At 46.2% G+C, this 12,151-nt stretch overlaps 1 protein-coding gene across 1 annotated transcript in view; it reads right to left on the bottom strand.

Annotated features, from left to right (window-relative positions):
• The window catches only part of TRHDE (thyrotropin releasing hormone degrading enzyme), a 287,610-nt gene that overhangs the window by 88,527 nt on the left and 186,932 nt on the right, over positions 1-12,151 (bottom strand). Inside the window, exons 8-9 of the mRNA XM_054399685.1 lie at positions 10,039-10,104; positions 7,349-7,536 (exon numbers count right to left, since the gene is read on the bottom strand). Of these exons, the coding sequence (XP_054255660.1) occupies positions 7,349-7,536; positions 10,039-10,104 (254 nt within the window). The remainder of the gene's footprint in view (positions 1-7,348; positions 7,537-10,038; positions 10,105-12,151) is intronic.

Here is a 12,151-nt window from a genome sequence, read left to right as displayed (position 1 = left end):
GAGCTGTCCTCCACTGAACATCAGCATACATGCAAAGAGAAGGAGCCTCCCACCCTTTCTCACTCTTCTGCAAGAAGGAGAATTTCCACGTCTCTGCCTGTGCAGCCAAACTGCTCCGCTCAATACCTGGCTGTGCTCACACGGCTCTGTGCTCCACAAAGGATTCTTTTCATCTCAGTCCTGAGAATCCCATTTCTTCTGTGCCTAATGCCAGTACCTTTCTCTCCTGGAGCCTGCTCCCTCCTGCATTATTACAGCTGATACAGAGATACTCAGGTCAGTTCAGATGAACTAAAGCACCACAGCTACTTCCTAGGCAGCAACACAAAAGCTGTTTCTAGTAGGAACTCTGAGGGAAGCACAATCCCTCAGGGACAGTCAAGATGAAAGGCATAACAAGAAAACACTCAAAGGACATAAGAAAATGGAAGATGAGAGGATATGCCCCAGAGACAGGGAGGTAAATGAGTACTTCTTTTCCTCTTTACTTTTGTTAGGCTCTGCTCCTCAGCTCAGAGAACAGTATGTGTCCATATCATGGTCCCTTTTATTGCATAATTAACACCACATATGCTGCATTATTGTAAGAAGAACTCAAAGATATTCAGCAGCATTGCCCTCGTGCTCATAACATTTTGCTTTGTGTTTAACCAGCCCCTCGGCTGAATGGGGGACAGAAGAAGAACCTCCTCATTGCTAAGGTGATATTATCATACAAATAAGTAAGAATACACCTGGCAATACCCAAACATAGCTATGCTTTTATTATTCAAACCATTATCAGGAAAGGGACAAGCACAGCCCTTTTTTTGTGTGTAAAATCTGGATAAATGAGCTTTGCATAGGAAATTCAGAAGAGACTTGAAAGCAAATAAATCCTGCAGTTAATTGTGCATCTTGTTCAGCCTAGAATGAAGTGGCCGCTGAGCAGCAATGCTGCCCACCATAAAGTCTTTCAGTTGTTGGAATTACCTCATGGTGTGGGACCCATGAATCTGTACACCTTTAGTTTTGATGGTTGTGTCCCTGGCTTGCACTGCTCAGATGAATTTTCCCTTGCCCAGCCACACAAAGGGTTACCACACTACAGCACATACAAATACTCTGCCTGTATCCCAATTTGTACCTCTTCCTTTCTCCCCTTCCCTCACAGCTAGCTGTGTTCAACACCTAGCAAGACATTTCCCTTTAGGATATTATCAGGAACAAGCAAAGATTAGCTGCAGAAACTGCATGCATGATAAGAACACTATAGAAGTGAATGTTACCTCAGCAACATTAACTCCATTATTGTGCTAACATGGGGAAGGTTATTTTTCCAGTTTCAAAGTGGCAACCTCTGAATATTTTTAAAAGGCAAAACCTATAAGCAGGAAGCTTATATGCTTATAAACTCTTCAATAGAGTTTAAGAAAGGTTTATGGATTTCATCACAGCTGATTAGTTTATTGTCTAGATCACAGATTATTTTTCATCAAATTTCTTGTCATATCTGTGAGCAATTCTTGTAATGATGGATGAGGCTGGTGCCTTACAGTCATCATTTCCTCTGTCAGCAGGGAAACCCACTGAACCCTGGCGAATGGAATCTCACCTCTCCCCTGCAGCCTTATGATGGAAGGGCATAAGCTGTTCTCACAAGGGTATACAGGAGGCTAGGGCTGAGCCTACACACAACTGAAGGATTGTTATTTGGGGGAAGAGTCTGAATTATCCAGCTATTACAGGAGTTGGAAACTTTTGCTTGGCTAAGCTGAAATTGCTACTGAAAGACTGCAGGGAGCAGAGGCTTGGGCATTCAAATCCGAGCTGGTGTTCTTGGCCCTGGTGAGGAGCAGCGCTCCCAGGAACCGTGTTTGGCATTGTTACTTTTATTCTCCCATAAAATGAGAGCTATAAATCATGGGGAGGCACAGGTGTCAAGGAAAATCTATGTCCACTCTGCCAAGCAGTGAAAATGCATGCCTTCTGTAATTCCAGGCCAAATGTGAGGGCTTGGCATGCCCACACAGTCAATTCTATGCACACAAATAAATCACAGTTTCTAGATGTATGTCCCTTGAAACACATTACACACAATCACTGAAGGCTAGGGGCTGGAAGGGACCTCCAAAGCTCATCCAGTCCAAGCCCTCTGCCAGAGCAGGAGCACCTAGAGCAGATCACACAGGAACACATTCAGGTGGGGTTTGAATATCTCCAGAGAGGGAGACTCCACAACCCTCCTGGGCAGCCTGTTCCAGTCTTCTGGCACCCTCACAGGAAAAAATTCTTCCTCCTGTTTCCATGGAACTTCCTATGCCTCAACTTCCACCACTGCCCCTTGTGCTGGCATTGGGCATCACCCAGCAGAGCCTGGCTCCAGCTGCTGGGCACATCTTTATCACCAGCAATGAGGTCACCTCTCAGGCTCCTTATGTCCAAGCTACAGAGCCCTCAGCTCCCTCAGGCTCTCCTCCTAAGGAAGATGTTCCACTCCTTTGATCATCTCTGTGGCTGTACACTCTCTCTAGTAGCTCCCTGTCCCTCTTGAACTGAGACACAATATTCCAGATGTGACCTCAGCAGGGCAGAGCAGAGGGGGAGGAAACTTTTCTCAATATACTGACCACAGTCCTTCTAATCCACCCCAGGATGCCATTGGCCTTCTTGGCCACAAGAGCATATTGCTGGCTCATGGGCAACCTCCCATCCACCAGCACCCCCAGGTCCCTTTCCCCGTCACTGCTCTCCAGCAGGTCAGTCCCCAACCTCTCCTGCTCCATGGGGTTGCTCTTTCCCAGATGCAAGACTCTCCCCTTGCCCTTGTTGATTTTCATTCCATTTCTCCCTGCCCAACTCTCAGCCTGTCCAGGTCAGGCTGAATGGCAGCACAACCCTCCTGTGGCAGCCACTCCACCCAGTCTGGTTTCATCAGCAAATTGCTGACAGTGCTCTCTGTGCCCTCATCCAGGTCATTGATGAATATATTGAACATCTCTGGTCCCAGTACTGACCCCTGAGGGACTCCACTAGACACAGGCTTCCAACCAGACTCTGTCCCATTGACCACAACTCCCTGACTTCTTTCCTCCAGCCATTTCCCATCCACCTCACTCCCTGATCCTCCAGGCCACACAGCCTCAGTTTAGCTGCAAGGATGCTGTGTCAGGGAGTGTCAAATGCTTCACTGAAATCAAGCTAACCCACATCCACTGCTCTACCATTGTCCTGCACTTCCAGGGACAAGGAGTCCAACCATACGGGAGATGGGAAAGTCAGCTCTATGCAAGCACTCCCTCCTGCAGTCAAATTAAAGACACTTACAGTAATGCACTAGGCAGAACCAGAAGTCAACTGCTGCCAAAAGCATCAACAAACTTCAGTGTTGCTGTTTATCCCTTAGAAGAATCTGCTTGCTGCTTCTAGAGTCCTCTATATGATGTCAGAGAAAAAGTAAATATGCTTCTCCACAGCTCATTTTTAAGAGCTAATTGCTGCATAAATGCATAGCATAAAGAAAAGCACAGGCATCTTATACAACTCGAATGGTGCTGAAATATTCCATTGCCTCTTTGTTTACATTTCTCAGGCAGCAGAGACAGCTGTAAGACCTATTCTGAAGTAACTCTTTCCCAAGTAAGGCAAAGTTACATTTGCCTAGAGAGAGGCTCTGTACCAGAAGTTTAAACTCATCATTTTGAAGGCAACAGACCTGACACTTAATGTTGTGCCATGCCAAGCTACAACCCCACCCCTGGATAAATACAGACTATGTGGCAGATGGATGCTTTCAGAGCCCTCCCTGGAGCCTTCCAGTGCATATTGTGTTGTCTGTTTAGATGATGAACTCCTCCAAAGGCCTGGGCCCCTCCATTTCTCTGTGTTTTGTGCACCTCTACAGAGTTTAAAATGATCCTCACCATTAATCCATTGATGAAGTACCCTGTGAAAGCCAAATGCTGCCTGCCCTGCCAGAGCATGGCCTCAAACGTGGCATAAATAGTGTTTGCTCCCTGCTATTTGCAGTGCCTAGTATGGCTGCCCAGGGAGCCAGGCATCCAATGCCTAATTCATGGTTCTCACAGGAGAGATGAGCACCAGCTTTATCAGACTGTGAATGAGGCCACTGATAAGTGACACCCCCAAAGCCTGCAGGGTCACTATACCTCTGTGCCTCCCATGACATCTGACTGTGCTGCCTGGCCCCATTGAAGGTCAGTAAGCCCCTGCCAGCCTCCTGAGCAAAGCCTCCTGCAGAATCAGCCAGAACAGTGCAGTCTACAATAATGCTGAACAGATGTCTGCCAATGTGGTGCTTCCATCCCAGTGAGCACCTGCCTTTGTGTACTGCTGGGAAAACTGGCCCCTTGGTGTCACAACAACGGCAGCTCTTCCAATCTCACAAAAAAAAGTCAAGGTAATGTATCATGAATTATCAGATGGCACCATATTAATGTGATTTCCCTGATCACTGCTTTCACAACAACTGAAGCAATAGGGTTTTGTCAATGGGCAAAAAACAAAAACCAAATGAAAACAAACGAAACCAAACCACCCCCCCCCCCCAAAAAAAAACCCAAACCCACAAAACAAGCAACAACAACAACCCCCCCTCCAAAAAAAAAACCAAACCAAACCAAACCAAACCAAACCAAACCAAAAAAAAAAAAAAAAAAAAACAACAAAAAAACCCAAGAAACAACCAAACTAAACCAAAAAGCCTAAAAAATATCTAGGTCATTGTTGGCAGAAAGATGAAGTTTATTTCCAGTATGTCAGTCTTGGTGTTTCTCCTTCCCTGCATGGCATGAGAGAATATTTAATATCACAGAGCCACACGTGCCTGTGGTGTGCACCCACAAAGTGCATGGTCATTGCTATAAACAGTCTAGGCACTAATTTATAGCTAAGGCAAAGGACTTGAACAGAAATGGATGGCTGGCTTTTGAGAAGGGAATGGCACAGGTATATTCTGCTAAAAATCCATGGCTCCCGTTCTTTGTCATTTTCACTTACATAATGTGACTTTCAACTACCTTCGACTGGGAGGCATCGAACTAGCTCCATCATCTCACTGGTAGGAGCAAACATCCCATCTGTAAAGCCTTCCTTGGGCAAGGGGATTGCTTTCCATTTGTGGTTAAGAGGCCAGGGAAGCAGCAACAAGCACAAACAATATGGATTGTACTACCTCTTCAGGCAGGAAATTCCTGTCAGGGCTCCCACTGGCATCTTCTTCTGTGCTCTCTATAGCACTAAATCTTATTTCTAACGTTTAGAAATTATAACTGTGATAAAATGGAGGTTAACAGTGGAGCAGATATCCATCTGTAGCCCATGAAGGTCCCAGTGCCAGAGCAGGTAGATGCCCCAAAGAAGCCACTACACTTACAGAAGGCTGTGCTGCAGCAGGCTGCTGGCAGAACCTGTGGATCATAGAGGAGCTCATGCTGGAGCATGTTTGCTGGCAGGACTTGTGGCCTTGCAAGGGACCCACACTGGAAGGACTCATGTAGGAGAAGCCCAGGGAGAACTGTCTCCCATGGGAAAGACCACACACTGGAGTGGGGAAAGAGCATGAGAGGTCCTTCCCCTGAGGAGTAAAGAGAGGCAGAGACACAGACTGCAACCCCTATGCCCTGAACATCTTTACTGCTCAGGGGGAGGAGGTAGTGAAATTAGGAGTGAAGTGGAGCCCAGGAAGAAGGGAGGAGTGGGGTGAGGTTTTATTTGCCATTATCTTTCTCTGAAGCTAATTGATAATGAATTAATTTTCCCAAGTCGAGTCTGTTTATCCCATGACAGTAACTGGTGTCTCCCTGCCCTTATCTCCACCCACCAGCCTTTCAATATGTCCAGCTGAGGAGTGGGAGTGATAGAGTGGCTTTGGTGAGCAGCTGGCATGCAGACAATGTCAATCCACCACATCAGCCTTGATACTCCATCTCACAAAACATTTATGCACCTGCTTGTCTTCGCTCATCAATTACAGCAGAGTTATTCCAAGCGATACGGAGCACCTAGCAAATCTACTTAAGAAAGTCTCTATGATACTTAGCAGGCTTATCATGTCTGTTTCAATCAATCAGAAACCTAATAATCTCTGCTTCCCTAGTAGTAAAATCCACTCACATCACCTCACACATACACACACTTGCACAAAAGAAATTTTCAAGTGAATAGGGGAGAATCCATCTCCTATTGCACTGAACAGTGAGTCATGAACACTTCCAACAGTCTGCATTCTCTTGTTATATCTCTTTTACACAAAAGGAACTCATTTCAGCTCAGAAATTAAACAGATGCTTAACATCCTACTAGGTTGTTCCAACAGAGCCAGAAAAAACAACTCTGTACTGTGTGTCCTGTTTGAGTACCCCAAAGTTCACACTCCAGAAAAGGATAACGAACTTCTACACCCTTCCCAATAAAGGTAACTATATTTTTATGCCTTACTCTATGGAAATATTCTATAAGCTCCATATGTGTCAAGCAAAATTTGGCATTAAATTTCACCTTTTAATCATTTGAATCCACCAAGCCAGCACAGAGTACTTGGGGTGGGCAGTGTGCCCTCTTTCCTGCTGAGCATGAATAGGTGAACACAGAAGCTTTTATCTTGTAATTCTCCAGCACTGCCTCTACATTCTTGGCCTTAAAATATGACCCCACAGCTGCTTTAAACAGTAAGATGAGGGTTCCCTAGAATCCTCCCGGAATGTCAGCTTGCCTCTGGATGAAGAAAGCGTATGGAGTCAGCTGGCAACAGGAAGGAAACAATCTAAGAAGTGACAAAAGGATAGGGACAGAGATTTGTAAGTGCCTTCTGACTTCAGCCTGTAAGAGCTCCTATAAGACCAGTTTAGCTGGCTGCAAAAACGGAAAAGTTGGAACTCCCTGCCTTGTATAGATGTACAGTCCAGCTTTTGACTGCTTCCCAGATCAAGTGAGGTCTGTATCTGGCACACAGCTACATCTGCCTGCTCAGGGTATGAGCAGGGAGATCTCACTCCAAAGAATTACTTTGTAAGTATCAGACCTTCCAACCACAGTGCAAATGACTTCATGGAGTGTGTCAAAAATCAAAAGAAGGGGACAGGAACCAGATGTATGATGTAAGACACAGTCACAGGGTGCAAGTGGGCACACTCAAAGCCTTATCCTTCTGTTCTCTCACTCTGATGATTTTTCCTAGTTCTCTGAACTATCTCATCATTACTACAGTTCAGATGAAAGGACCACCACATGCCACTGATACCAAGCAAAGCTCAGAGATTTCTAAATCTCTTCACAAAAACACACAAGCAAAACACTTATTTAAACAGCTACACCCCCTTGAAAGACATTCTTTGAGAAACAGAGGTACCTGTTGTCTCCAAGAGCAGGATCCTTGGGCTTAGCATCACTGTCATAAACAAAACGCTCTTGGGAGATCACTATGACATTGTCTGTAGTTTCATTTCCCAAGACAGTGATCACAGGGTAACCCATCTGCAGTGTCCACTGGTCCATTACTTCTTGAATATTTACAGATTTTCCAACCCTTTTTAAAGCCTTCAAGAAAAAATAAAAAAAGGTTTCAGTCTTTTGAAGCAATGCCATCATCCCACATACACAACTTGTGTTTTTGTCCCAGAGCCCACAGTTGGCTTTGTAAGCTTCAATACCCATCAGACCTGCAAGCACACACATTTACACTCTCCAGATCCTCAATGTAAGCTTCAGGTAATCTTGCCAGAGAGGAGGACAACAGCTACAGAGTCATGTTCCCCACATCACTGTGCCACATTTGCTGCCACAGAGGAAACAATCTGCTTCCCAAGGTTTTAACAAGAGCCATTCAAACACCAGGGGGGCTCTCTCCAAAAGATATTCTTGTCCAGCTCAGGTTGGAAAAGACTCAGTGTAAGTTGATCTAGGGTAGTGAGAGAGTGGTGGTGAATGGTGCCACTGCCAGCTGGCAGCCAGTCACCAGTGCTGTCCCCTAGGGATCAGTGTTGGGCCCAATCCTATTCAATACCTTTACTGATGATCTGGACGAGGGGACTGAGTCCACCATTAGCAAGTTTGCAGATGACACCTACTTGGGGGCAGGAGTTGATCTGTTGGAGGGCAGGAGGGCTCTGCAGAGGCTGGCTCTTGCCAGGCTGGTCAGATGAGCAGAGTCCAACAGGATGGCATTCAACAAGTCCAAGCAGCCAGCCAACTCAGCTGCTCTCTATGCTCTGCTGACTGCACTGACCAGATTCCTGAAACTCCACTTGCTCCTAGTCACTAAGTGTCAAACGAGATGTCCTCAAATACTCAACACATTCTTGCAGCACTGGTGGAACTACAGCAGATGTTTTCATCTCAGCTGGAGATTCTGGCAGCTAGAAGCCAGGCAGGAGAAATGAAGGTAAGCATTCTTAGATGTCTATGAACAGGAAACCTGAACCCAGCCCTTCCTGCCAGTGCCTGGAGCTTGGACACCTAGCTCAAATGCACACACCTGCTTGTCTAGGGGAAGGCCAACGTCTTCACCTCCAGCTGAATGTTAGCTTTGGCATCTATCCTTACAAATAATGGTCATGTTTACACATGCCTTGAGTTGGTATTTGTGCCCCAGCTCCCTGACTGTATTCTAAGCTGCCTTGCACACTACCTCTACTCTGGAGTGCCTAGACTAGCTCTACAGGCATGAAATTCAGGCATGCTTCGTTCAGTTGGTGAAAATCAAACTCTTACCTTATAGATCTCCAGACTGAGATCTAGAAACTCAAGCCAAGCTTGGGCATAACAACCACAGGGTGGGTGGGCACAGAAGCTGTAAGTCTCTACAAGGTGCCAAATGTTGTAGCAGTTATCTGCTTCCACCAGGCTTTGAGGCTTTCACAGTTTTGTCCTTCACACAAACCATAGCTCCATACAAAATCACAAACACACCTAATGCAAATGCCAGAGCTGAGCACGTTCACGTGCCCTCCAGCTCATGTGCCTCAGCATGCTGCTGCTGAAGTCAATGACAGGCTGACTGCAGGGGAGGGTGCACTGGATGACCTTCAGAGGTTCCTTTCAAACACAGAACCACAGAATGTTAGGGGCTGGAAGGGACCTCCAAAGCTCATCCAGTCCAAGCCCTCTGCCAGAGCAGGAGCATCTAGAGCAGATCACACAGGAACACATCCAGGCAGGTCTTGAGTACCTCCAGAGAGGGAGACTCCACAACCCCCCTGGGCAGCCTCTTCCAGTGCTCTGTCAACCTCACAGGGAAAACACTTTCCTCCTGTTTCCATGGAACTTCCTATGCCTCAACTTCCACCACTGGCCCTAGTCCTGTCATTGGGCATCACCCAGCAGAGCCTGGCTCCAGCCTCTTGGCACTCACCCTGCACATCTTTATCACCAGCAATGAGGTCACCTCTCAGGCTCCTCCTCTCCAAGCTACAGAGCCCTCAGCTCCCTCAGGCTCTCCTCATAAGGAAGATGTTCCACTGCCTGCAGCATCTTTGTGGCTCTGTGCTGGACTCTTTCAAGCAGTTCCCTGAGGTCCTTCTTGACCTGAGTGGCCCAGAACTGGACACAATATTCCAGATGTGGCCTCACCAGGGCAGAGTAGAGGGGGGGAGAACCTCTCTCTACCTACTGACTACATCCCTCCTAATCCCCCCGAGAATGCCATTGGCCTTCCTGGCCACAAGAGCACATTGCTGGCTCATGGTCAACCTTCCATCCACCAGGACCCCCAGGTCCTTGTCCCCTTGCCAACCCAGACCATTCCATGATTCTGTGATAGCAAATTCCATGAAATATCTTTTCCTGCACATCAGTGACAGAGCACAAGCAAGGAAATATATCCTAGCATAACAAAGAATAGAAATGCTGCAAAAAAAGGTATTTTAATGTTGCTGTTAGGTTAACTCAGATGGGATTTCTTTGCATCAGGTTTTTATATTTGTTCTGGGGTCTGAAGATCTCACTGTGCACTACTCAGCACTAACCTTACCAAGGGGAACAAAAAAAAAGCCAGAGTCAATTCCTGCTCCTCCCTCAGTGCCATACATTAAAGCATTTTACCTTTGACAGTGTGTTCCAAAGATCATTTCTGGCTGCATTGCCATACTTGTGAATCGTTAAATAGTCCTATGGAAATAAAATACAAATACAAATCAGTATTACTGCACAGGAGCCCAAACAACCAGAGCCATGAATCACTGCTATTAGAAGTTAAATCACATCAATGTTTGTTCTGGAAACTCACAGCATGTTCATCCTGAGGGAGTAAATAAACAGTTTCTTAAGGTAGTTTACAATGCAAAAATTGCTCAAGATTTCATTTACAGCATTCTGTGCTCTTCCCTTTTACTGCCTAAGCCACTCTGTGAGCTAAATATTTTGAATATATTTTGTCTGATCCCAGAAAGGGTTCCCAGGTAATTCTCAGCAATGAATGGAAATGCTGATAAAACACAGTTCCAGCTGCTATTTTTGCAGGTCATTCTGTGTCCAGCATCTACCATTAGCTCAATTTGATGATGGGTAGACTTGTTGCAAAAGATTTACCTGAGCAATACTCTACCTGATTGTTATGGGTTTAGTGTCCAAACCCCCTTTCCCCATCCCACCTCCTCCCTCCCCTCTTACCAACAGATCAGGCAGGGAGGGAAAAAATCCAACCAACCAAAGAAAAGGTAGGGAGAGTTTTCTAGTTGACTTACACAGAATATTTTACTCCTCCACTAAAAGGTGTCAGATTACATCAGTATGTATATGAAACAGAAAGAAAGGGAAAGGAGTGTCCAGAACCTGAAAAGAAGCTAAAAAACACAGCACAGGCTTGGGACCTGGACAGTGAGAGGGTGACCTCCATGTCCAGCATGGGAGCAGCCTGCACTCATTACATGTCATAGATTCATGTCATAGATTCATGGTTTCTGAGAGTGGGGAATGTTAGTTTGGGTTTTTTTCAGACCACTACACTGATCTATGAAATCTCATCTAGGGAGGTCCTGGCACTTCAGTGTCAAAATACATCCCACTGGCAACTGGGGCTGCAGCAGCTTATCACAAAGACTTTCCACAAAAGGGGGTGGTGGAAGAGGGGTGATGGGAAGGCAGCTCTGTGCTTGTGCACAGGCTCCTGCCTGTGTGTTTTAACGACTCACAGGCTGGGGGGGGTTATAAACTGAGTGCTTTCACTTTTTTAGCCACAGTTTCACAGAATCACCCAGAATCACAGAATCACCCAGGATGGAAGAGACCTCCAAGACCATCAAGTCCAACCCATCACCCAGCCCTCTCTGATCAACCAGACCATGGCACTGAGTGCCTCATCCAGGCTTTGCTTAAACACCTCCAGGGATACTGATCCCACCCCCTCCCTGGGTAGCACATTCCCATGGCCAATCTCTCTTGCTGGGAAGAACTTCTTTCTAAGATCAAGCCTAAACTTGCCCCTGCACAGCTTGAGACTGTGTCCTCTTGTTCTGGTGCTGGGTGCCTGGGAGAAGAGACCAACCCCCACCTGGTTATAACCTGTCATCAGGTAGTTGTAAAGAGCAGTAAGGTCTCCCCTGAGCCTCCTCTTCTCCAGGCTAAACACCCCCAGCTCCCTCAGCCTCTCCTCACAGGGCTGTACTCCAGACCCCTCCCCAGCTTTGTGGCCCTTCTCTGGACACATTTGAGCAGCTCAACATCTTCCTTTCAAAGGCTGAGGGTCCATTCTTTTCCCACAGCAAACCAAATTATTCCTGATAAACTACCACCACGTTAAAAGCCCAAATTAATAGTTTAACCACCTGCCAGGTTAGGTCTGAGCCTTTCAGGCACAAAACATGTTCAGTTTTTAACAGCATCTGGAGAGCCAGCATTGCTGGTTTCCCATCATCCTGTATCCCTAGATAACAGATCCTTCATCTACAGAAGGGAATTCAGCAATGATTATTTGAAGAAGATACATTCCAAGCACTTGGATTGGAGGAGCTAAGTGAAAAAAGACACATCAGAGGTTGTAAATCAGAAGGCTCTCCTGCACTTGAATTCCTACCACCTTCCTTTTGCACAATGGTAGGAGACAAACCCTAATTTACAGCACAATGCTAAAATGGCTAAATCTGCTGACTCTGCTAGCTCTGCTTTGTGTGAAGTGCCAGGCTCTGGGAATAATTAGTATTTGGAAAGCAAGTTTTCT

The sequence above is a fragment of the Indicator indicator genome, chromosome 3, assembly GCF_027791375.1.
Source record: "Indicator indicator isolate 239-I01 chromosome 3, UM_Iind_1.1, whole genome shotgun sequence".
Classification (NCBI taxonomy): domain Eukaryota; kingdom Metazoa; phylum Chordata; class Aves; order Piciformes; family Indicatoridae; genus Indicator; species Indicator indicator.
This window is presented reverse-complemented; position numbering and strand designations above follow the sequence as displayed.